This window comes from Sebastes umbrosus, chromosome 12 (genome assembly GCF_015220745.1).
Source record: "Sebastes umbrosus isolate fSebUmb1 chromosome 12, fSebUmb1.pri, whole genome shotgun sequence".
NCBI classification, from domain to species: domain Eukaryota; kingdom Metazoa; phylum Chordata; class Actinopteri; order Perciformes; family Sebastidae; genus Sebastes; species Sebastes umbrosus.
In genome coordinates, this window is record NC_051280.1 from 30115700 (window position 1) to 30142529 (window position 26830).

Here is a 26830-nt window from a genome sequence, read left to right on the forward strand (position 1 = left end):
GGAAGTTTATTTGACTGGGGATGTAAATCAGTACAGTTGATGGCAGCACATACTGGGTGTAAATAGGCCTGTTTAGTTATAGGCTCCTGTAGCTGTACTCTACTCTCTACTCCCCAAGTGACTTAGAACCAAATACAGTATATAAAAAGCCTTTACAGCACAAACTGTGTGCTTACAGCTAAATACAAGCTTTGATGTGATGTCAGTATTAATTATGGCTGTCAACGTTAGCATGATAATAACGCGTTAACGCAAATTTGTTTTAACGCCACTAATTTCTTTAACGCATTAATGAAACTTGCAATTGTTAGGTTGTAGCGGGCTACAAGCTAGAGTGAAGATATTGGTATCATATAAAACCACAAAACCGAAGGAATCCATTGGTACCAACCATGTCATACTAGCTTGTTGTGAAGGAAGCTACATAACGCTCCAAACTTAAGCTAAATTTTGGTGAGGAAAAACTGGCATAGCCATTTTTTACAGGGGTCCCTTGACCTCTGACCTCAAGATATGTGAATGTAAATGGGTTCTATGGGTACCCACGAGTCTCCCCTTTACAGACATGCCCACTTTATGATAATCACATGCAGTTTTGGGGCAAGTCATAGTCAAGTCAGCACACTGACACACTGACAGCTGTTGTTGCCTGTTGGGCTGCAGTTTGCCATGTTATGATTTGAGCATATTTGTTATGCTAAATGCAGTACCTGTGAGGGTTTCTGGACAATATCTGTCATTGTTTAGTGTTGTTAATTGATTTCCAATAATAAATATATACATAGATTTGCATAAAGCAGCATATTTGTCCACTTCCATGTTGATAAGAGTATTAAATATTTGACAAATCTCCCTTTAAGGTACATTTTGAACAGATAAAAAATGTGTGACTGATCGTGATTAAATATTTTAATTGATTTACAACCCTACCATAAACACTTAATACAATAGTAAATGTGGGGGAGTCTTCTCCTAATGAGGCACCTCTAACAACTGCTGCCATGTTAGCCAACAACGCAAGCTTTTGTGGCTTCTTTTGATCGTTGGACTGAGTGAGCTTTTCTGTATCAGGGGTGACAGATGAGAGAAGTTTCAGATGGTAAAATCACGCCGGCTGTGTGCTTGGTTGATTCTGAGCAAGTGTACGGAACGAGGGAAACTTAGGGAAACAAGAAGAAGAATCATCGGGGAATTTTCCTTTTTTTTACACTTTGTTTTAGGCCCGAAATTCAGAGCTACTGCCGCCCTCATCATCTCTATTATCTCACCGGCTAAACCTTTGTTAATTGTCACCTCCTCCTCCTCTAATAGGGGTTTTAATGAGGTAAATCAATACCAGAAAATGGGTTTTGCCAGGTTTCATTTCCTTTTCATTTTCCTTTTATGTCACACACGTATTATCACATCCTCGTATCTTATTGTAATCTTTTAAAATTACCCTTTGATGAAATCTAGGGCAAATGCAAAGGCGATTTTCACAAAGTGAGGTTGATAGCGATATAACAGAAAAAGGAATTAAGAGGGGAAGTGTGTGAAAGGAGCTGGCAGAAGGCTGAGAACTTGAAATGAAACGCTGGTTTGGATTACTGACGTCTTTTATATGGCTCCATTTAACAAAGTTAATGATAGAGAAACCATTCCCCTCACTGTGATATCTTCTACCCATTCCTGGTCAGTATATGTTTCTCTTGTTTCTCTTGCTTCTCTATGTTTCTGTTTTTCAGTCGACAGAGAAAAGCTGGGACATTGATTAGACATCGACTCTGACTGTACTCATTCAAATATAGAGCAGCTATTTCTAGTGTTGCGTTTGTGCGCACGCGCACACGGGTACGTGTGCGTAGGTGAATCGCCTTCACTGACGTGAATCTTACAGATTTTTAAAGTCACACGCCCCCACAGGCACACTGACAGTAGACAGCGTGTTAATAGACCACAGCTGCACAACAACACATATACATGCACGAAGAAGTGCACAGCTGTAAGGGGAGTGGGGGGGGGGGTGTATAGGCAAGTGTGAGTCTTGAAGCTTGAGCTAACAGAAAAAACAACCAAGTCATTAAACAGATGAGCTCAGGTACCTGCAGTCCTCATTTAACACCCTTTATTGGATCAGTGATCCCTTCCTTCCTGTGATCGTGTCTCTATGGGCTTGTTGCTATACAGAAAACAACAAATCCAGAGGGACACATCACCAAACACAGAAAAGACTCTGCACTTTTAACATCAACTTACAGCTCATATAGCTCGTGAATTTGTGGTTGCAAGAGAGGGAAGGCCAACAGGTGCAGTGTCACCATTTCAAACCTTTTTATGCTGCTTTTTTCTGGACACAAATCATGGTCCTCTGTGACCAACAATAGACCAGTTTTTATCTCTTTTACGGGAGTACAGGGGGTCTTTAGGGGGAGATAGCAGGTCAACAGTAGATGTCACATAGAAGTGACATACATCATCTGAAAGCTGAGAACATGAGGAGACTAGAAATTGTTCTAGGCATAAATCAGATATAAACATGCAATTAATTAGTTAATTGAAATAAATTGTGAGTGTATAAGGGTTTAGAATATTATGATAGAATTATATGATGGCCATCCCCATGCTTCATTATGTCTCATAAGTCGTTGCAGCAATATTTGGGTTGATCCCATTCGTTACACAGATTTGGTGCTAAATTTAACTATTTTTACCACTCCAGAATTGGAAAAAAATGATCAGAAATCCCTCCAAAATACACCAAGACCTTGAGGAACAAAATAGAAAAAGCCACTTTTGACATTTGGAGATTTCTGCAGGAATTGGCATTTTTCTTTTTAAAAAATGTTTTGACTAACTATGCTTTAATTTTTTTTCGACATATTATACTATGACTTTTTTAATTACTTTTTTATTTTATTCAACATCCTATACTATTTCTTTTATTTCACATACTATTCTATTACTCTTTTTATTTTTTGACATACTATTCTACGACTTTTTTAACGACTTTTTTTGACATAATATACTATGGTTTCTTTTATATTTTCGACATACTATACTATTTCTTTTTTAGACATACAATACTATGACTTCAGAGGTTGCCCACTGCTTTGCACTATGGAATGCAACAATAACAACATTCATTATTACTCCATAAAGAGGGCTTTAAAACATTTTGTCTCTCATACACCGTCGTAGTGTCACTGAGCATAAAATGAGTCTGTATATCGTGTGGATTATTACTGTGTCCGTCTATCAGACTGTCTATTGATTGTCCTGTTTGTCAGTGTGGCAGTGTGATAGCTATCGTGCTAGCAAACAGGAGCTACAGCGGTCAATACTCAAACTGGGTTCATGTGTGCGTGTGAGACAGAAAGGCAGAAAGTGTGTGTGTTTGTGTGTGTGTGTGTTGAAAAGGCCGCCTGCAGTAAAATATCCTTGCACCAGCTCCATGTCTGTGTATGTTAGTCATGCTCTGATTTATGTGGCAGTCAACTCTCTCTCCCTATTTCTCTCTCTGTCACAAACACACACACACACACACACACACACACACACACACACACACAGCTGGTTGCCAGCAGCTGTGTATTGTAGCGTGGTATTAGATAGATCCTCTGTGTTCACAGCCATGTTGGATGAGTCATATTGCCGGCGTTGCAGGGTGGAATGATACAGTGTGGGGATGCGATGATGAGGACATTTTCCCACCGGTTTATAAACTTGTGACAACACCGGTACTTTGATTTTTTTTACCGTCAGGTGTCTGTGTGTCTGGCCTCTCTGGTCCAGCTTTTGCTGCTCCTCCTTGCGGTGATTACCTCATTAACGTTATGGTTCTTTTATAGCATTTGGTTTAAATCTGAGATATTACCAAAGAGGCGCTTTTGCTTTTCGCTTCGACACCAAATCTTACGCCATCTCTCGCTCTGTAAACTCTCTTCTCCGGTGTGTGTGAAATATGACTCTGAGCTGAGACTCCGTATGGAGCAGATGCATTCACTGTCAGTTTGTAGCGTCCGTCGTCCGACTACGTATTGCTAACATGCCGCTGATACGCCAAAATAAACTCAATGGGTTTTATTTCTGTAAAAAAAAAAGCAAAATGACACTGGGGGCCACTGTACAGCCTGTATAATCCCTACTGTTTCCATCAACAATACACCTAATGTTGTGTCTTGGCGGAGGAGAGCTGCTTTTGACCTACGTTGGGATTTGCTTGACACAAGGAAAAGCCTTCGTGGTGCGGCGCAAGCCATTGTAAATAACGTGTCTCAGAGCGCAGTGGTGCTGTTGTCGCGTTGTGTCTGTTCATGCCAGAGATTCATGCAAGTTCATGCCAGAGGTGTGAATTTTTCAGTTTTTCTTTCCTGAGAATTAAAAGTAAAATTAATTTGTTGCAATGCACTTATTATTTTATTATTTTCATTCTTTAAAAGTCACCAGAATGCAGGAAACAAAGTCTCTGAAACTCAAATTTTGATTTCAAAATCCTCCCTATATCTGAGGTCTTGAGGTTGGCAAGTATGCTGAACACACTTTCTGTAACCACACATGATCTGTTCATGTGAGATTTCTCCACAGCCTGTCTCTGACTGGGGCTCTGGCTAGTTTTGCAGTTTAAAGTGACACAACAAAATGCATCTTGTTTTGATGGCAGCCGTCATTCTAGAGGGACCGCGCTCCATGTCGCCGGCTTGATTGCTGGAGAAAAACACAACGGCAGCAAATTGGCGTCGCTTCCGAGGAGATAGTGCCGTTATCACACAGCGAACGTCAGCACCGAGGGAAATGAGGGGACATTAGGGGCACAGCATAGGCCTGACCAGTGTCACCGTTATGTAAGAGATGTCTTGGTGACTACAAAGAGCCCTTGTCTCTCTCTGCCCCCCCCGTCCGTCCCTCAGCCCCGCCGGCTGTCTGTCCTTAACCCCATCGACCTCCCCAACTCCTTCTGTCTCTGGCTCCCTTCTGCTCACGTGTCCCCGTCATACGTCCCTCTTGCTTTCATTCTATTCTCTCTCTCATACTGTGCTCATCCCATGAGTCAGCTGTTAGCAACATTGGTGCATCAGTTTGACCTAGTGCTTCTCCTCTGAGGAGGATGGATGTGTCCCTGGATGATGTTTTCATAATCCTGACGCACAAATGAACAACACTGAACACTGAAATCCAAGGACATGTACTTTAATTCTCACTTGCATACATAAATTACATAAAATAGAACTGAACATAATGGAAACTTCATGGGAATACAGAAAATATCCTAAACTTGCTTTCCCATAAAGTTCTGTTTACTCATCATAAGGACTACTGAAACCAGTAGTATGATGTCTTCTGTTGCTCTGGATGAGCTTTATGTCATCAAAGTTACCCTGGATTAGGCTTGGACTGTACAGATTTGTAACAGAAAGCCTGTATATGAACTGGGGATGTGGGGTTTGAAAGACTAAGACAGGCAGAGAGGGTCTCGAATTGCATTATGGGAATTGTAGAACTCAGCATCTTCGACCATACTAGGGAGTAAAAGTCAGGCTATCTCAGCCTCTGCTGCATCGACCCTTTTGACCACTCCTTTTTTAATCTTTCTCTCACAAGTCCCCCAACATTATGGTGACTAAATGACTGATATACCAAGTGACAACAGAGAAAATCACACAAAAACCTCAATAAGAATGGAAAAGACAGACTCTGATGTGCCCGAAGTCTCTTACATTTGTATAATTTTTTTGATTGGCAACCACTGCCGCTTCTGTGTAGACTGAAAATAATGTCAGGGGATGGTGTCCACTGGCGCCCCAGGGGATGGGTCGGTGGGGATGTCAATCACCACTGATCGGCTAGAACAAAATAACAACGTCCTCCAAACAGAAAACGGCAACATGAACACAATGCAAGACTGAGTAATGAAGTGAAACAAGATGGCACATCAGTGTGATTATTAGGCTATAGTTAATGGTTCATATCATATACACATGTGCACAATGATATCCTGCACCACTGTTGTTATGGGGAGTCTAAGGATAACGTGTGTTTAACAAGTTGTAAATCTTATCTTTATAGTTGACCTAAGTTGTCTTGTAATAAGACATAAAAAGGCATAAAACAGTCTGTTCATCTCCTCTATCGGGGTTAGACGTAACCTCACTGTTGTGGATTTTAAAGATACAGCGTCACCATTGTGGGCACTTCCATAATGTAGAGCAGTGGAATAACTGGGCTCGGCCTGTTTACCAGCCAGACTCCAGAATCATCTGCTGGTGCGTCCTACATAAAATCACCCACACGGACATTCAAATCTATAAATAACTAAAGTGCAGTTGCAATTAGCAATGTTTTATTTGATGTGATAGATTTTGTCAGCAGAAACATTCTTACACATTAGAGATACGTGTTCAGAAGTGTCAGATGGTGTCTCATAAGTCAGGTGCTTAACTGTAGTTCGTGCTTTCAGGTAATCAAATGTTCTGTTGTGCTGTGCTGATTACATACTGTAGGCACTTTTAGCATTTAATAGCATGCAAGGAATTCAAACAGTCAACAGACATGATTTGTTCAATAACAATCTTTGTCTGCCTCTTGTGGCCGTGCAAATAATGAGGTTGTCTCTCAGAAGAAAAGGCAGAAGTAGTGTAACGTTGTTATATTGCCAAAATGAAATGTGTTATGGAGAAGGTCAGGGTGGATGAACAGGTCAATAAAGCTGTTGGCATTTTGTCTCCTACCGACATGCAAAGCTGGTTTCTTTTAACCATGCACACACCTTTCCAGAACCTTAGCCACTTAATGTTTATGCCTAAAACTAACAAAACCTTAAACAGACTCACAGAGATATGTGAAATCACGTGGTGGTGTCATTGAATGTGTTGAAATGTTGTGTCGGCACCAGGCACCGCAATTTTTTTGGGTAAGTTTGATGCTGACGATGACGTTCTTTCTCTCACAGTGAAATCTGACAACAAGGACAAGCTGGAGAAGACGGACATCATGTCCGGCAAGACAGACAAGTTTGACGCCTTCGGCAAGAAAGAAGAGCAGCAGAAGAAGGACGCCGGCCCGGACCAGAACCAGAAGTCTGAGAAAATCCTCAAAGACGAGGACAAGATGGAGAAGAACAACAAGGCCAACGAGAAGGCGGAGAAGGTGGACAAGCCGGAGAAGACCGACAAAGACGAGAAGAAGCCGGCCGAGAAGAAGGAGGAGAAGGGAGGGAAAGGGACGGCCAAGTCTCCAACGGGCAACGGCGGCAAGTCCCTGCCGAGCCCCGACGGCAAGACCAAGGTGGGTCACGCACGCAGATTAGGCCTACTGCTGTCCGCACACATTTCCTGCATACAGATTCACACTCAGAGTGGTTGCAGAAGCAGCGCCGTCAGCCAAAGGTCACAGCTTTGACCTCTGCTACAGCTGGTGTGTCCAACAACAGCCTGGTAAAGTGTCCTTGAGCAACACACGCAAACCCCTGCTGCCTGTTCACACACGAACACACACACACACGGATGCTCTGGAAATTACACAGACATCTTCCACCTCAGTCAGTGCACTGCTTCTGCTGCTTCTATCGGTCTCTTGCTATCATAAGCTATAAGCTATCAGAGCTTATTAGCTGTATGCACCATCCACTTTTGTTTAAGGCTGCAACTATTAATTATTTTCATTATGGTCGACTGGTCTGTTAAATGCCAGAAAACTGTGAAAAATGTCCGTCACAGTTTCCGTAAACCCAAGGTGATGTCATCAAATTACCTGTTTTGTTCAACCAAATAAGAAGAGCAGCAAATCGTCACAAATGACCGGCTGGAACGTTGAATCAAGCCATTAATCGATTATCAAACTGCTTTCCGGTCATTTTTCTGTTGATTGAATAATCGATTCATTGACTAATCGTTGCAGCTCTACTTTGTTGGAGTAGCCTATAAACTGCTCCCCAAAAGAGGCGTGGTTTGTAAACAGTTATGAGACGGGAGTCAAAGACACAAATATGTCTCTGAATAAACTATATGAACTTATTAGCACCGATGCCTCACAGCAAGAGGGTCGCAAGTTGGGCTTGGGGCCCTTCTGTGTGGAGTTTGCATGTTCTCCCTTTGTTAGCGTGGGTTTTCTCCGGGTTCTCAGGTTTCCTCCCACATTCCAAAGACATGCAGGTTAGATTAATTGCTGACTCTAAATTGCCCGTAGGTGTGAATGTGAGCGTGAATGCTTGTCTGTCTCTATGAGTCAGCCCTGTGATAGTCTGGCGACCTGTCCAGGGCCTGTCCCCGCGACCCTGAATAGGATAAGCAATGAATGAATGAATGAACTTATTGTTCCATTAGCGACCAGGCTAACGAGCTTGCTAACAGACAATTGGAGCCAGCTGGAGGAGCTTTCTCCCCTCTTTAATAACTCGTTATTTAATAAAAAAAGATGTACAATCCTCAGAACAAATGCTCGGGGGGGAGGAAACAACACAGTGCAGAGAAAATAGAGAGAAGCTTGTTGAGTTATGGCTGGAAAGGATCCGTCTTATGTAAAACTTTTGCGAGAGAGTTTGTGCTCATGCGTTTACCACCACGTGTTTGGTGAAGGTGCACAGATGCCTATCTGAGACCTGATTTCCATATCACATGCTACTTTTGAACTGCTGCTCATTTCATCAGGTTTGAGGCTTATAATTTTATAATTTACTTCTCATGAGCTCTCAAAAGTGGCTTTAAATTGCTAATTTTATTTTATGATTAAGGTTGCTGGCTGTCTGCCATATCACGCTGTCATTGCAATCAGTGATTTCATCTCTGCTTTTTCTCTCTCTATCTCTATCTGTCCTCCTTTTTCTTTCTTTCCTTCCCTCCCTCTTTTTTTTTTTACTGTATTGTGGCTTCTTTTAATTCCATCATCACCAGCCTGACGCCAAATCCCGCCCATCCACCCTCTCCACCAATGGCGAGGCCACCTCGGCCAAACGCCCCTCCCCCACCACAGCCAATAAAAAAAGCCCCGTACCCAAGGCGACCACGCCCACCGCCGCCAAGCGGCCGTCAACAGCAGCTGGCTCCGCCAAGGCCGCCAAGGTGAGTATCATACACACATGGGGGGATTTATTTCTTCTATTCAGACTGGATGAATGTAATATGCTCCATTTCAGTGACGACTGGCCTCAGTCTGCGTCTGTACTCGTGTTCTTGTCACATTTAGTTCAGTCCTGAAGTGTTCTTATTTATTGAGGATACCTTGGGAGCTGAATAGTGTGGACTTGGTGTATCCCAGCATGCATTTCTGGTGGTGTTTTTTTTGTTCTCTTTGCTTTCACTCTCTGTTCTTGTTGCGGTTGCACATTTGACTCATAAAACCCCGCAGCTCATCTGTCCTCTGTTGTGATTTCCAGACTCCAGAAAATGAGAAACGCCCACCAATGCCAAAGGCCACGCCCACACCCCGTGCGACAGCCAGTAAGAACGGCTCCTCTGCGACCCCTGCAAGTAAACCTGCTGGTACGTGCACGCACATACTTACACAGCTTGTGCAGTAACATCATCTCTGTTATATCTACAGCGTCTGTCTGCCCTCTGTATCTGATTGTGTGATATGAAACGCTGTTGTCACAGACAGTATCTCCGCTCTGCTTTGGCTAGTTCATAGTGTTGAAAGGTTGCACTGTGACCCGTACAACAGGAGCTGAACTCTCTACAATAGCTGGAGAATGACTCACTATGTAAACCGGCACCGCTCCAGGCAACAGGCTAACTGAAAATGCTAGCATATGTTAGACTTTATCGGATTCGAGAGCTGGCTTTTTGAAGACACCAGACTGGTATTTTTACCCGCACATCACAAACAGTATCTCACCTCGCCGAGAGAGGAAGCTATGACTCAGTCGGAGCTATGTTAGTCAAACAGGCATTCTGCTTTTTGTGCGCTTCAACTCGGCGCCCTCAGAGAATATGATTCATTCACCCGGTTCACAGCGGTGGGTGTTATATGTACTGCAAGGTGCGTATTTCATTTTAATTGCATGAGTGAACTCATTACTTGTGTGGCTGTTGCCCCCCGTGGCAGCAGTTTAGTCAGATTCCATAAAGCTTCTGCCACGTGACGGCAGCGTTACCTACAGCACAACTTCATCAACATGATGGACACGCTGTCACACCTCCATAAACGGTGACATTACTCCCTTTTTCAGCTCAGACTGCAAACAACACAATCTTCAAGGCACTGGAAGCCCTTCAATCTCCTGTTCAGTTGATCAATCACCTTGAAACACTTGCCTGAAGTCTGACATCCTCTCACATCTAAAGACAATGTGTCTTAAGTCACAGAGCTTTTAATCTTGGGAAGTTTGGGACAGTGGTTGGCTAGCTAGCTATAGCATTGAACATACTCAGCGAGGATTTCGAGAGCTGCAGCTTTTTCCCTTCTCCGCTCTTATCGTGGTACAAATGGGAGGACACGTAAAAGAGGCGCTCTCGTTCACTCCACAACTCCACCAGTTCCTTCCATGTTTATTTTCTACCCCGTTCGCTGCTTCCTGTTTGGTGCTGGAGAGAGCGTACCTATTGGTTGTTGACAATGTTTTCAATGTTGTGTGTTATGTCTCCTGCTTACAGCGAACAAGAATGACAAGACTGAGAACAAGACGGGAGAGGCCAAGAAACCCAAGACTACAGGTAACAAACTAAGAGGAAAGACGGACAGTCAAGAATAAAAAGTTTACTAACAATAATTGTTTCAATATTTTTCTCATGGAATTCTAAATACGTAACATACTTAATTTACACTTAACTTACGTCATGTACGTAACATACTTAACTTACAAACTTACATAACAAATGTACTTCTTGTAACCCTTTAGCCCGTCCTCGCCCGGTCTCCACCACTACTCCTGCCGCCTCCACTAACGGCGAAGCCGCTCACCGCCGCCGCGTCCTCACTAAACCCCCCGTGCCCAAGCAGACCCCGATGGAGAAGAAGCCGCCGGTGCCCCGTGCTCCTCGAACCCCCCGGCCCATCAACGCTCCGACACCTGACCTGAAGAACGTCCGCTCCAAGATCGGATCCATTGACAACATCAAGTACCAGCCCGGCGGAGGAAAGGTAGGACAGAGCAGACAGTACGAGAAAGGTCTTTGAATAATTCATAATCAGTGATGTACCTGTCAAGATTCCAGAAACGCTGCAGAATGATTTTCTTGAATCAGCAAATGATTTGGCAGCGGTTGGTTTGTAATTCAGATAGCTGCTATGTGCTGTGCATCATAATAACATGTTCTACTCTGAGGGCTTCTTCTACGCTGACTGGGGCCAGACTTGCTGTCAGAATAAATATGAATCAATTGGTCCTCTAAAAGTTTACACTGTGTTGAATCTCAACTTGTTTCAGGAATATTAGCTAGTTTAGTAGCTAAAAGGTATTGCTGCTGCACTGCGCTGTTAATCAAATCACTATATTATAATTAGTTGTTGGCTGTAATGACCCATACACTCATCTGATTGGTCCAGCTGCTAACCCATCAGTTCCCATGTCCCCCCACCCCTCCACCCGCTGTTCCACCCTGTTGTGCTGTGGCGTGTGGTTGGTTGGAGGTTGTATTGACTAGGGGGTGCTTGTCTCCCCAGGTCTCCACCCCGAACAACAAGGCATCCGACCCCTCCACCCCCGCCGCCAAGGCCAAAGTGAGTCCCTACCATCTACACACCTAACACACCTCACACACAATGCATCCTCCCACCTTCTCTCTGCATTCACCACATACACCATCAACCCAGGACACACCCTTGCTGCTTATACCTACATGAAGGGACTAAGTAAAAATCAATCCACACTCGTTTTCATTATGATTAGTATTACCAAACAACAGTTTTGTGGACATTACTTCGTGTGACCTTTACTTAAAGGAACAGTGTGTAGGAGTAAGTGACATCTAGCGGTGAGGTTGCAGATTGCAACCAACTGAATACCCCTCTGCTCACCTCTCCCTTTCCAAGCATTTTGGAGACAGACACGCAGCCTGACATATTGACATACTGGTTAAATGTGTTCCTATGTTCTCCTTGGCATGACTAGTGTACCAATGAACATCGACTTTAGTGCAAATAAAGGATGCTCTGGGTGATGACACTGTATAACACACAAATGGCCTCTACATGCCTTTTGTACCAGTCTACATGCTCATGCACACACCACTGCAAACCCCCACAAATGAGTCACTCATGGCGTCACACACATTTGAGACATTGTGGTTCTCAGTCTCCCTGGCTGTGTGTGGCTCAGTGGTTTGTTGATCTGCGCTTTATTCTTTCAACTCCCTCCAAAACACACCGGTGACAAAGGAGGCTGGCCTATTTTGAAGCCAAGTAGAACGAGGAAACAAGTACAAGTCGTACAAAAATGGCATTGTTGAACAAACAAACAACAAAAGAACGGCTTTTCCTGGTTTTCGTTCACTTCTCGTATGCTAGTTGCAGATTTGTCCACTGCACCCAGTGTTCTGTAGAGGTCATTGCTAAGATGGCACATCGATGGTTGCAGACGGTGTGCACACAGCTGCAGGACTTCTTCACTTGTAATAATATGGGGAAACATTTTCAGCAGCCTGCAGTGTCCCTTTTATTGCATTAGTTTCTCACCCAAATTGAGGAGTCATGATGAACAACAACGTAGCAGCCACAGGTGTGCAGGTGTGTGTGTTTGTGTGTGTGTGTGTGTGTGTGTGTACGTGTGTGCGCTCATGCGTTAAGCGCGTGTGTGCTAACTGGTCAGTGAGTCATCCTTGGCCGGTGCCACCTGCGTCATCATGCCGTGTTCATCCTGGAGAAAGAGACGGAGACGGAGAGAATGGAGGACGGCGTCTCAAGTCTGCTGCAGGGCTTTTTATAATACGACCACAGAGGCAATGAAACTGATATCACAACATGACGGGAAGGAGTTATGTCGTGAATGAGAGAGAGAAGAGGGGAAGGGGGGATGTGGGTCCCTCCGATTCCTTAGTGGTAGAACAACACAAACAACGGACGTGTGCATTAATGTGAGCTTGCTTGATTAAAGCAATACATCAAGTTCCTGAGAAAATGAGCAGTTCAAATAGCCATTTGGGAGCAGAGAATATAGAGATTAAAATCATCCACATGTCCTCTGTTTCAATGCATGCTGACTTTTCATTGTGCATTATGTTGCATGGTGGTAAGTAAGCAGCTTTAGCTCAAAAGTCAGATTAAGGATGATTACGGGGTGTCATAGAGTTGTTTTTACCATTGGCAGTATTCCATATGTTCTGAAAATTTCGGTAAACCTCGATAAAACTTCATTTTACAGCTCAGCAAATTTCATGGTAATTAGGTGATAATTAGCAAGATACCTATTTGACATTTATTTGAAATTACTGCCAAATTACCCCAATATTTACCTCAAAATGTATCGAAAGTTACTTCATTATAAACATTATCTAATAATTATACACCGCTATTTCCCAATAGGTGGTAATTTATTTAATACATTTTTAGTATTTTAACCATTATATGCTATTTTAGCATATAATTATTAAATAATGTTTATAATAAAGTAATTTTCGATACATTTTGAGGTAAATATTGGGGTAATTTGGCAGTAATTTCAAATAAATGTCAAATAGGTATCTTGCTAATTATCACCTAATTACCATGAAATTTGCAGACCTGTAAATTTAAGAGTTACCCAAACTTCTTCTCAGGTGGGACACACCAAACTCAGAACCTCATAAAGACCTTGACTTTCCCAGATCTTATAGTTTACTATCTAGTTTTGGCTGTAAATGGCATCGCAACAAGCAAATGTAAAAGGAGAGGAATCAGGAAAAGTAGGTGTCAGCCTCTGTCTCCTGTTAGTCTGCCTAATGCCCCGTCTCTGCAATAAAACTGATGAACTGCAAGCATGCACCTACTCAAACATCATGACTTCAGAGACACTTGCCTCGGACTTCAATCTCATTGTGATTTCATCCCAACTCATCATATTTTGTCGCTTGGGTAGAAGCCTTTTGCGTAGTATCTTGACGCTGAAGGTTCGCACCTGGTTAATGTGAAACTGTGGCAACAAAACTACTTGTTTAACGTTAGAAAAAACATCATGGTTTGGCTTAAAGCTAGGATGGGTAATGAGGAAAAACTGGTATGGCCATTTTCAAAGGGGTCCCTTGACCTCTGACCTCAAGATATGTGATTGAAAATGGGTTCTATGGGTACCCACGAGTCTCCCCTTTACAGACATGACCACTTTATGATAATCACATGCAGTTGCACACTGACACACTGACAGCTGTTGTTGCCTGTTGCGCGGCAGTTTGCCATATTATGATTTGCGCATATTTTTTATGCTAAATGCAGTACCTGTGAGGGTTTCTGGACAATATCTGTCATTGTTTTATGTTGTTAATTGATTTCCAATAATAAATATATACATACATTTGCATAAAGCAGCATATTTGTCCACTCCCATGCTGATATGAGTATTAAATACTTGACAAATCTCCCTTTAAGGTACATTATGAACAGATACAAAATGTGTGATTGATTGCGATAAACTATAGACAATCATGTGTTAATCGCAATTAGATATTTTAATTGATTGACAGCCCTAGTATAGTTTAAATGTTTTCTGATGCTTTTTGGTGTCTTTGTGATGTGACCCTTGCTGCGAAATCATTTACCCTGCTTGTAGACAAGGCTGAAAGTTGAAATATCAAAGAGATGGCATTCGACACGACTTGAGTTATATTGGGCATCACTTAATATTTCGGTTGACCAATGGGCCAAACTCTCAGAGTATTGCCTTAAGAAAAAACAAACAGAGTTTGTGCTTCAGTCATTTTTCTTAGACTGGCTGCAGGGCACAACACCAGGCTGAATGGTCCACTACCTAAAAGGAAAACCTTTTGTCTTCCACACTCACGTATTAGTCGCTGGCAGTCGCCCCTCTGCTTAGAACGGCATGTATTAACACAAAACCACTGACTGTCGTTTTGTAATATTCTGTTGCATGTGCTAGCTGTCTCCCCCTCCAGTGTTTGTCCTTGTGCTTGATCAGTTTTTTTGTTAATGCCGTTTATGGAAGTGCTCTATAGATCCCTTTTTGTGCGACGTCATGATTACGTCACGGTGTCGGCTGGAGGCAAAACAAAGGAAAGACTGGAGGCTAACACTATAGCAGTGGGCTAAAGTTACACATCTAAAATGTCATCTTGCCGTGTTGTTGGGTGACAGAATTGAGATCTCACACACATTTGAGATGACAAAAGGTATCCGAAGCTCTAGCGAGCTACAATATCCGCGAAACGTTTCAGAATTTTTCTGCCTCCACTTAACGCTCCGCCCACAAAATACGTGATCATGTTTACTAACAGAAAAGGGGTCTATTGTTATTCAGTCAGTAACCTCCATCTTTTGATAATTCAGCGTTAATTTATGTAAGAATTCACAAAACCTTTCCTTTAAGATCTCTCCGATCAGCTGCGCCCTCTTTTTGAACCACAATGATTTTGTTGCATAACGTCCCCGACGCCGTTTTTGACAGTGTTGTGTTCTGATAAAGCTCATCATATAATGCAGCTAATCACTGAACTCATGTGTAGGAGGACTCATTTGATTTGAATGACAGAACCTCTTCCATACTTAACAGAGCTAAGCTACTCTGTTTCCTGTTAACCGAAGCTGCCAGCTGATCTGCTCTTCTCTGCTGCTCTTCTCTGTCTGCCTGTCATACCCTTCTTTCTTTCTTTCTTTTTCTTTCTTTCTTTCTTTCTTTCTGTCTTTCTATTCCCTTCTACCTCCTCACTTTCCTGCTTGTCTGTGTGTCTGCCTGCCTGTCTTTAGGTTCAGATAGTGCACAAAAAGCTGGACTTCAGCCATATCACGTCTCGCTGTGGCTCCAAGGACAATATCAAACATGTCCCTGGAGGTGGCAAAGTAAGTACTGCTGGAGCTGGAGGGACACTCTGGTTAGGGTGGATGCATATCACATTTTTAGGCTCAGTTAGCCTTATTCGGACTGTCTTGCTCAAAATTGTGATCAATTGAGAATCTCCTTTTTATCCCAGCCACAAAAAAAAGATCTGATTAGGAATTAAAGTTGTTTCACCATGGCTTGATGCATATTATATCTGATTGGGCTGTATTTACCCAAAAACGTCATTTTCAAAGTAACTCAAAGAACGAATGCACTGCAATCAGCGCATTTATGGCTCCCTCTGTTTGCATTTTGGATTGATTTCACTCAGAGTGAACTGACCACGGGTCCTTCGGCCCACCCTTCCAGATGTTGCTCCCATCTGCTCCAAACACCTGCTGCACTATCATATTCCATCTCTGGGCTGCCCTCACAATCACCACTTTGCTGTCTCAGATCACTTAAAACAGAATGCAAAAGGTATACTGGAAATGGCTTGAGTCCAAATCAAGTAGTGGCATCGATTAAAGCTATAGGCTGGACCGATCACACATATCAGCAACTGTTCGGTTTTAAAGCTGCACTTTTATAAAATATTTTTTGTGATATTTGCTCTTATTGTCACTATATCCTGACAGTAGAGCATGAGACAGATTATCTGTGAAAAAATCAGGTTCCTCGGCCTCCTCTTAGTGCTCCTAATGGCATTTGCAAGATCCCACCGCGCCTGATGGAAAACAACCAATCAGAGCCGAGGAGTCTCTAAAGCAGCTGTCAATCACTGCTTGTGAGCTAGTGATTTAAACTGTCGTACTAGGCAGCACTGATCAAATATGAATCAATACTTTGTTACTGCATTGCCTATGTTTTTAGAAACATCTTGTAGTGTACTGTTTAGCAGTAAAATGAGAATGTTTGCTCCGACCAATGGGCGGTGCTTAGTTTTGGTTCAACTGTTTTCAACATGGCTGTCAGGTCACAAACTTTTTCATTTTACAGCTAAACACGACACTAAAATATGTTTCTGAAAACATTTGAGGGGAAGAATAGGCATTATAGTAACAGAATATTGATTCATATTGATATTGATATTTGATTCATATTTGCTCGATTCTGATTGGTTGTTTCCTTTCTTGCAAATGCCATTGGGAGCACTAAAAGGAGGCAGAGCAACTTGCTTTTTTCACAGATTATCTGTCTCATGTACTACTGTCAGGATATAGTGACAGTTTGAGCAAATATAATAAAAAAGTTATTTTTATAAAAGTTACAAACTGCAGTTTTAATACTCAAGAAACCTGTAATCTCACATAACAAATCCGTAAGATTAATTTCCTTATGGACCCTGAAATATGCCCTCTTGGTCACTTCCCCAATGTAAACCGTTAGTCATGACAACACTGTTAAGTTTACAGAAATCTTAATTTTTACCAAAAGGAAAATTGTTTTTATTATGTTTCCACTAAAACGGAAATCAGATAGTTGGAATGTGGATTGTAGAAATAGTACATCTTATTATGAAATGATCTTATCAAAAACATTCTTCGTAATTATTTTATCATGGAATTTATTTTTTTCAAGCTAAAATATAAAAAAGTGGTCCCACCAATGCCTCTCAACCCTTTGTTCTATTGTTCTTATGCAGATGTTTATTTTAATCTTTACTTTTGTCTCATCCATTTTTTGGCTGCCTTTATTATATTAGGTGCTCTATACGTTTTTATGTATTGTTGTTTTACATGTAAATGTAAAACAACAATACATTGTTGTTTTACATATAAATGTAAAACAACAATACATTGTTGTTTTACATTTACATGTAAAACAACATGTAAATGTAAAACAATAATACATTGTTGTTTTACATGTAAATGTAAAAGAAAAAGAAATCGGTACAACACATGTAAAATGAAATATTAAGAGAGTACTCAAGAAACCTGCTTAAAGTGGATTTACATACATACATACAAGCTTTATATATTTTCTCCATACTGTTTGTGGAAAAGCCTTCGTCTGTAAGCAAATACAAACCAGTACAATCCTATAAGGTAATGGTTCCCAACCTGGGATCCAGGCCCCCCTTAGGGGGGGCGCCAAAGATCACAGGGGTTGCGCCAGGATTTGTCTGCTCTGAGGTTGTCAAAATTTGCTCATGTATAACTAAAATCATAATAACACACTTAGTGGATAATTTATATGTTTACAAGTTTGTATATAAAACTAATTAAAAAGATATTTCCATATTTGTTGGCGTTTAGCCTTTCGAAAACAACATTTTCACTGCGGTCAAAAAAACTATTTGACACATCCAAAGGGAGGCCCACACCTGTATTAACGGGGCGTATAGCTAGCAGCAATCTAACCCCATTAATTACATTTATTTAACCACAAAAATCTATTTTGGCTCCAACAATATTATAGTAAATTAATAAAGCCATTTTTCCCTGGCAAGTCCATCAAGACGTCATCACTTTATTTAAGTTGACGAAACTGACGAGTTCTATTCATTAAAGAAAGTTGATTTAATAAAAAAGAACTTATTTAATACGCTGAATCACTTTATTCAATTTGAGGATTTGTATATTTTTTTCTTAGGTTGATGACGTCTGGGAGGGCTCAGCTTTTCTTAGATACAAGTAGGGGGGGGGGGCTTCAAGGAAAATAGGTTGGGAACCACTGCTATAAGGTATTAATACCACAGTATAAAGGTACTATACACATCTCATGGGCAAGTACTGCAGCGGGCTAACACATTATCCATTTGCACTATTTGCAATATTCAAATTGTCTGTATTTACCGGAAATCATGGGCGTGTTTACTTCAGTCTAAAATGACACCATGAATATTTAAATTAGCAGTTAAGAATTCAAATATTTGTGTTTGTATTATAAAATCAGGTAAATTAATATTTTAACCTGTCAAGTAGCCTCTAAATGGGGGGAGTGCTCTAATGTCAATCAGAACCAATCACGGTTGGTTTGCTAATCAAATCATAATTGTCTGTCCTCCTGTCTGTCATCTAATATGTATATATATGATTGATCTTGTCACACACTTGTCAGGCAGCTCACCGGCTCTTAAAACCCATCAGTTGCCAGCTGCCGTCCCATTACTGCTTGTGATACTGAACGCACGCTCTCATGATGTGGCGACGGTCTAATAACCTGCCTTCTCGCATCCTCCAATTATAGCCTGTCCTAATTTATATGCATACATGGAGCATCAGTTACCTGCCTAACAAAACAAAACAATAAAACAGGTAAAAGTAGGGAATGAAGCATGGGTACTGTAGGTAGTCCAGCATTTGTTGTGTTGTATCCATTCCCCCCCACATACACCACTGTATTGTACAGAATGCCATCCTCTCTATAAATGCACCAGGTGAATGATAATGGATGAAGTGGACAGAGTGGACGCTGACGTATATAGTTGCATTGTACTGGATGTGGCGTCTTTATGAGTTAGCGTAAAGACGCTACATTATGATCTCTCTTCTTCCCCAGGTGCAGATCCTGAATAAGAAGGTTGATCTGAGCAAGGTGACGTCCAAATGTGGCTCAAAGGACAACATGAAATATAAGCCAGGTCGGACTTAAGACTTCTATTCTCCTCTATTTCATCATTTTATTTAACCCATCTGAGACCCGAAAGATCCTGACTGACTGTACTGTCTTTCAGAGGCTCCGGTGGGTTCAGTTTTAGGGACTAGAATGAAGCTATATTGATATCATATGAAACTAGACAGCCTAAGGAATCCATTGGTACCAACCATGTCATGCTACCATGTCAGGAAGGAAGCTAAATAACGCACAAATTTGGGCAAATTTTTAGTGAGGAAAAACTGTCATGGCCATTTTTCAAAGGGGTCCCTTGACCTCTGACCTCAAGATATGTCAAAAAGTTTTGATACCAAATCACAGCATGGCTTTTTCTATGGTGTTCCTCAAGGTCTTGGTGTCTTAATGTGGTATTTTGGAGGGATTATTGGTCATTTTTATCAATTCTGGAGCGGTAAAAAATGGTTAAATTTCGCACCAAATCTGTGTAACAAAACCCCAAAATTGCTGCAACAATTTATGAGACATAATAGAGCATGGGGATGGTCATCATATACTTCTATCATAATGTTATAAGCGACACCATGTACCCCCCTAAAAAAGACAAATACGGGTCTATTGTGGGTCTCAGAGGGTTAAACTCTAGTTTATTCTATGCTGTCTCATACTAACCTTCTTCTTTTTTTTACCTCAGGTGGAGGTGACGTGAAGATTGAGGCCAATAAGCAAAACTTAAAAACTAAGTCTAAGATTGGATCCATGGACAACGTGGGGCCGGACAACGGACATACCAACGGACACAAGGTCCAACTTTAACACTCATTTTATCAGTTCTCTGGTTCCGCTGACTCATTGTGCTTTTACTGGCCGACACCACAAGATGGTGTGGTAGCATGAGATAGCAAAAACCCTTTGTGTTCATTGTGTGTATTATATGTGTGTGTCTCTGTGTGTGTGTGTGTGTCCCTGCCCTTGTGTGTCTATATTTGGCTACAGGAGGAGAAGACACCTTCACCCCCAAGTGGCGCTCCGACAACAGGACCAGCAGGCGTTGCTAAGGCAACAGCACCAGCAGGTGTTGCTAAGGAGAACGGGGTGAAGGAGCCCACACCTACTCCTTTTGGGGGAGACGGACTGAGGGAGCATAGCATAGACAAACGCATCACTGAGACAAGTGGGTGTAAACACACACACACATAATCAGCTTTAAAAGCATTGAAGTGCTCGTCTGTCCCCCTTACTTACTGTCGCTACACTTGTCAAGATTTCCATTCTTGCACAGCAGATTTACCACTCCAAATTCTCAGTCATTTTTTAAACAATAGGTCCTTGATTTCAGACTTAAGTAAACAAAAAGCAGGCTTCTCATTTATAGCCGACAGCTGAAATGACAACTGTTGCTGGCGGATCAGCTGCAGCTACAACACGTTCTCACTCCCAACTCTTCACAAACTGTACGAATGCATGGTCAGGACCTCTTGGTGTCACCTTTTAACGCACTGGGTATCCCTTTAGCTTAATTTTTCAACATGCAGGGTAGTCCGATAGACTTCAGCACAGGGTTAGCATTGTGAATTCAAACAAAACTATTTGGTTAGGTTTAGGAAAAGTCTAAATCATGGTTTGGGTTAAAATAAGTATGTTTTTTTACTTAACTGAAGTAACATACGTAAGTTAAGTTAATTACGTGAGTAACTTAACTTACGACCTTAACTTACATACGTAACTTAAAATAAGTCAACGTTGACTTCTGGTTTCTCACGGGACACATACAGCGGTCTCCTGGATGAAAGTCCTGTGTTTTTTACGTAGCTTAAGTTACTTATGTAAGCTAAGTACGTTACGTACGTGACATAAGTTAAGTACGTTATATAAGTTAACTTACGTACGTAACTAATGATAAGTCAACGTTAAATTGGTTTCACACGGGACGCGAACAGCGGTCTCCTGAGTGAAAGTCATGTGTTTATTACGTAATTTAAGATACGTAAATAACTTAACTACATTACGTATGTCACTGAAGTTAAGTATGTTACATAAGTTAACTCACGTGTGTAACTGAAGATAAGTCAACGTTAAATTGGTTTCACACAGGACATGAACAGCGGTCTCCTGAGTGAAAGTCCTGTGTTTTTACGTAACTTCAGTTATGTACTTAACTTAAGTACGTTACATACGTAAGTTAAGTATGTTACATACTTGACGTAAGTTAAGTATGTTACATAAGTTAACTCACGTTTGTAACTGAAGATATGTCAACGTTAAATTGGTTTCATGAACAGCAGCGTCCTGGGTAAAAGTCCTGTGTTTGTTACGTAACATAAGTAAGATAAGTACGTTACGTACAGTATGTGACGTAAGTTAAGTACATTACATAAGTTAACTTACGTATGTAACTTAAGATAAGATAACTTCAGCAAAATGAAGTGTTACCCAAAAAACTCTTCTAGTATTCTCTTCAAGTGTTGCTACTTGTACACTGCTGCAAAAAAAAACAAATCTTGATATACCTGACATGCCTAGTTACGGTTGCTAAGCTATGATTGGACAATCGCTGCTCAGGGGTTTAGCAAACGGTCAATTACAGAGACAATAAATAGATATTGTGCGTGCATGAATACATGTGTGTGTGTTCTCTGCTCTCTGCTACGTGTCTGATGGAGCAGGGTGGTAAAAATAGCGGACAATTTGCTGCTAAATGAAATCACGAAGAGACCTACAGACTAAAGATTAGCCGGTCTTAGTGGATTCATCCATCTCTGGCAGCGCAGCTGGCCTCCAGACTCCCTGACTTCAGAGGGACAACAGACTTCTGCCACCCGATGCAGTTGCCAAACTCTGTCTAACTGATGGATGGCTTTAGTGTTAATGCAATAATAAAAACAGGAATGTTTTATAATTTGGTCCATGATTCATATGAACCTGCGCAGTAACAGTACCAGCCTGCCATCTGGCTGGTGAGACTGAAACTCTGGGAAATTTCCACCCCTGTCTCCGTATCACTTTTCTTGCCATCTTTATCTCTTCCTCGTTTCTTAATCCCAGTCTCTTCTTCTCAACAGATTGAGTCCCAGTGACCTGTAGATTTTGGCGGGACACGCATGGCGCTCGCCAACCTGCCAATCAACTGACCAACCAACCTACCACGGCGCAGTCACTTCCCTTTGGCCCACGCCCTTCATCTCGCTCCCACCGCAGCACCGAACCGACCGATCGCCTCTCAGTGTTTCTCTGGGGTCCGCCTGCCGGCTTCCTGCTATACCAACCCTGACCTTTGACCTCTCGACGGTTGACCTTTGGCCCTGCCTACCACAGAGAAGAGCACTTGCTGTTTGTCTGTGTTTCTGTGTGCGGGGTTCCACCAGCTTCTCGACTGACGAGCACTGATTTAGAGGACTTCCAACCTCAAAACCCCAAATTTAACATCACCACCCTACGCAATAAACCCACTATTGTAGTCGTTGATGTATGGAAGTATACCGAGCATAGCCAGGTTTAGAATATCCCCACCTATCAGTCTAATACTGTTTAAACACCCTGCCTCAGAACTTCTTTAAATCTATTCTATGGTGCCTTCTACAGGCCTTCACAATTCAAAACCACTTTCGTTAGCAGACCTATGCTAACGCTACTACTTGCCCCACCTCCATTCCCACATCCCAGCCCCCTTGCCAGTGATTATTTCCACATCTACAGTATCTACGGCGCTGCATGTTGTTACATGATAGTTAACATTTATCTCCCATTACATCTCTTGGTATCATTGCACCAGTTTGTCTCACCTCACATTTATTACAATAATGCTTCTTTATCTCTGGACTGTTGATTAATATCATGATGCTTACTGTAAGCAGTGATCGGTGCAGAAGACGGGGGCTTATGTGGAGTAGAGAAGATGCAATTGACCCCTTCGCTAAGCCCCGCTCCGCCACGCCCCGCCGCTGCTACTCCGTCAAGCCGTCAGAGCTACCATAGAGCCCACACTGTCACTCCCTGCATAAATATCAATCATTTTTGGAAAAGGCGATTTCAGAGAGAAGCAGACAGAAGGGTCTACAATATACGTTTGGAGGATACATCAGGATGTCAAACTGATTCAGCAGCGAAAACGGGTTATGAAAGATAAAGATAGAAGCTAAAGCCTACAAATAAAAGTGAACCACCGTCACCTGGTGGTCGAGACAGAAGACGATGAAATTAAGAAAAACACCCGGGTATGTTTGTATTCACTGTTAAAATCACAAATTACAAAGCAAAAGCAGCATGTGTATACATTCAGTATACCTTCAGTAGCTAGCGTAGCATAGTGCTAAACGAGTATCACTATCACACAACGTTTAACCACGACGGGTAACGAGTATCACTATTACACCACGTGTTAACCACGACTAGCTCTAAATCCACAAAACCAGCCTGAAGATGAAGAAAGTCGATTGCATGTGAGTTTATGGAGCAGAGGCGGATAGTTGTCGGAAACCTGGTTGACGCTGGCCGATGCTACGCTGTGATTGGCCAGTCTGCGTTCAAGGGGCGGGACTTAGCGAAGGGGTCAATTGAAGACGTTTGGAAATAGGTCCAAAGAATGGAAATAGGTCTAAAGATAGAGTTTGAAAATCAGTGTGGAAAGAAGCGTTCAGGATGTCAGAGAATTCCTGTGTTATACTTCAAGAAAAGATGCATTCACTGACAGTCCATTCACAGAAATTTATAACAAAGCGGACGACTTTTACTGCAATTAGAAAACATAATTTAACGATGTGGTTAGTGCATGATAATCAGAAGAAGAAGGGTAGAAATAAAAGGGATGCGGGAGCTCTGTGGCTTCTCTGGGTAGCCTCGGCTCAAAAAAAGGATTTGGCACTGCAGTTAAGATCACAGTATTTAACCTTGAAGGATTCAAACTGAAGGAGCGTATTTAACCGTTTAGGATAAGTGTTTAACCTTGGAGTTGAACTGCTAGCTGCTAGCACCTTTTAGGCAAGCAACATGATTAATGCACAGTATACTGTATGTAGCACTTCTCTTATTATCTGGGTGAAGACCCGGTCGCGCCAGCACTTTGAAAGGCGAGATTTTATGGCAAAATCCATTCATTACAATGCAATCGGTATTGTGACTGACTAGGCTAGCATGTTCTCTTCTTGCTAGTCTTAGCGGTTTGCATTTTTTCCAACGTGCCCTGCGATTAGCCCCTTACGTCACCAAGCTGCTAAAACCACATAATTCGAGTAAACGTGCGGATGAATTTCACCATTCCACTTCCTGGTGTGCCCGGACCTTAATTCACTACGACACAATGTTCTTTATTCTTTATTTGTTTGTGTTCCCCATTAGCTTCCACAAATTGGTCGCTAGTCTTCCTGTGATAGCACACTACTTAAAGGGGACGTATCATGAAAAGATCACTTTTTCAAGTGCTTGTGCTCATACATTTGGGTATCTGGAGTGCCTACCAACCCACAAACTGTGAAATAAGACGACCCAGTCAGCCATTCAGATTTGGCTCCCCCTTCCTGTGTCACGTGCAGGCTCATTAGAATATATCGCCTACAGCTTGAGAACTACTTTTGCAAAGGGTGCACCATATTTTTCTCGCAAGCCAATCAGAGCAGACTGGGCTTTTTCGGTAGGGGGGTCTTTTTTAAAGAGACAGGCGCTAAAACGGAGCGTTTCAGACGGAGGGTGAATACAGGTATATTCAGACATACAGTATGAGGAACAATAATGTGTTTTTTGAGCTTTAAAGCATGTAAACATGTTCTGGTAGAAACCCAAAATACAAGTATGAACCTGAAAATGAGCATGATATGTCCCCTTTAACTGTCCATGTCCTGCTCATGAAGCTGAACACTTTGATTTAGATCAGCCTCGGTCACGTGGTCGTAGCACAAGTCCACAAACTACGTCGGATGTTTCAGTACCGCAGCCCCCGTTCAGTTTTGTTTGATAAAAGCATTTAAAAAATGACCAAAAAAAAACACCTTAAGCAAAAAGACCACTTCAGTGTAAGACTTACAAACCCTTAACCTTCATCTCTAAATACCCAAAACAATAAAATGTGGGGGCACTAAACCTTTTAGTCTTCTCAGAAAGACTATTACTTAGGTACCCACACTGTCTAACCGCCTGATCCCAGACCTCCCATGTACCCTTCAGTCCCACTCATACACCTGTAGACTCTCCTGTGAGCGACCCCAGCAGTCACCCTGAGCTGTGTCTAGCATTTACAGTTCACACGTGGCTATTAAGAGACAGACAGACAGACAGCAGCTCCTTTCTCTCGCGCATGTGGTACTTCCTGGTCATGTGGTTCACCCCCAGTGGAGAGGAAGTCCTCCCGCTAGCCGGTGCGTCTTAGAATCCTCTCTGTGAGACCTGCTAACTTTCTTCACACACATAAGCACAGATATATACACTGGAAAGCACACACATGCTTGTCGATGTGCATGCACACACACACATATACAAACAGCACATATATACACATACAGTATATTATACACACACCCTGAAATAAAAAAACGGTATGCTGTTCATAGCAAGCATTTCTCTGTTAATGAAAACTACTCTTTTATTGTATTTTGGTGGTCTATGCTGATATCGTTAAAACAATGATGAGCTGTGTCGGTGTGTTGTTCCTATCATAGTCATCGTCTGACATTTTCCATCATAGGCTCACCTCACCCCGGCCCCCACTTCTCGTATATTTCCTGTGTTTCACTCCAACTCTCTGACAGCAATACAGTGATCTTAGTTGGGAACGCCTCCTGTTACGTGTTACGGCAAATACACACACGACAGAGACAGAGAACGACCACAGAAGTTAACAGGTGGTTAAGAGAGTCTGGTAACACTTCATTTTACAGGTCCGCAAATTTCATGGTAATTAAGTGATAATCGGCTAGTTTGAAATTTCAAACAGGTTACTTGCTAATTATCACCTAATTCCCATGAAATCTGCGGAACTGTAAAATGAAGAGTTACCGAGAGTCCACTTGCAGGAAGACGTGAAGGTTAAAGGGAATAATGTTACATTCATGGCAAGTCTGAAGTTGGCATTTTATTTGCAACTTTTTAAGTGACTGACTAATTTCTAGTAGTAGACTCTCTAGTAGATTGAACCTACTTAGAGCTACTACGAGCCACTTGAGGCAAAGAACGTACAATATACTACCAAGAGGTGAAAGTCAATTGTTTGTTCCATTGCAACGTCAGCGCCCAGCAGCAGAGCTACGCTCCCGCCATTTTGGACTGAAAGCGACTCCCGGGCGCCAGTAAAACATCCGCCGTTAAAAAGTAAAACAAAATTATTTCTATTCTATTGTCATATATTTAATGTCTCAACCAAAATGGCCTGCGTTGAACAATAAAAATATTATAAATATATTGAGCGTTTTC

The 26830-nt window shown here is 42.0% G+C and overlaps 1 protein-coding gene across 4 annotated transcripts in view; it reads left to right on the forward strand.

Annotated features, from left to right (window-relative positions):
- map4l (microtubule associated protein 4 like) overlaps positions 1 to 24907 on the forward strand; it is a 93468-nt gene extending 68561 nt beyond the window's left edge. For 2 of the 4 annotated variants that reach the window (XM_037786770.1, XM_037786773.1), the window contains 11 exons: positions 6926 to 7260; positions 8865 to 9032; positions 9347 to 9452; positions 10566 to 10625; positions 10811 to 11052; positions 11575 to 11631; positions 15802 to 15894; positions 19379 to 19460; positions 20127 to 20236; positions 20429 to 20606; positions 22495 to 24907. In XM_037786770.1, the coding sequence (XP_037642698.1) occupies positions 6926 to 7260; positions 8865 to 9032; positions 9347 to 9452; positions 10566 to 10625; positions 10811 to 11052; positions 11575 to 11631; positions 15802 to 15894; positions 19379 to 19460; positions 20127 to 20236; positions 20429 to 20606; positions 22495 to 22499 (1436 nt within the window). In that variant the 3' untranslated portion in view covers positions 22500 to 24907. The remainder of the gene's footprint in view (positions 1 to 6925; positions 7261 to 8864; positions 9033 to 9346; positions 9453 to 10565; positions 10626 to 10810; positions 11053 to 11574; positions 11632 to 15801; positions 15895 to 19378; positions 19461 to 20126; positions 20237 to 20428; positions 20607 to 22494) is intronic. The other 2 variants (XM_037786771.1, XM_037786772.1) reach the window with 2 other exon arrangements.
- The last annotated feature ends 1923 nt before the right edge of the window (positions 24908 to 26830 follow it).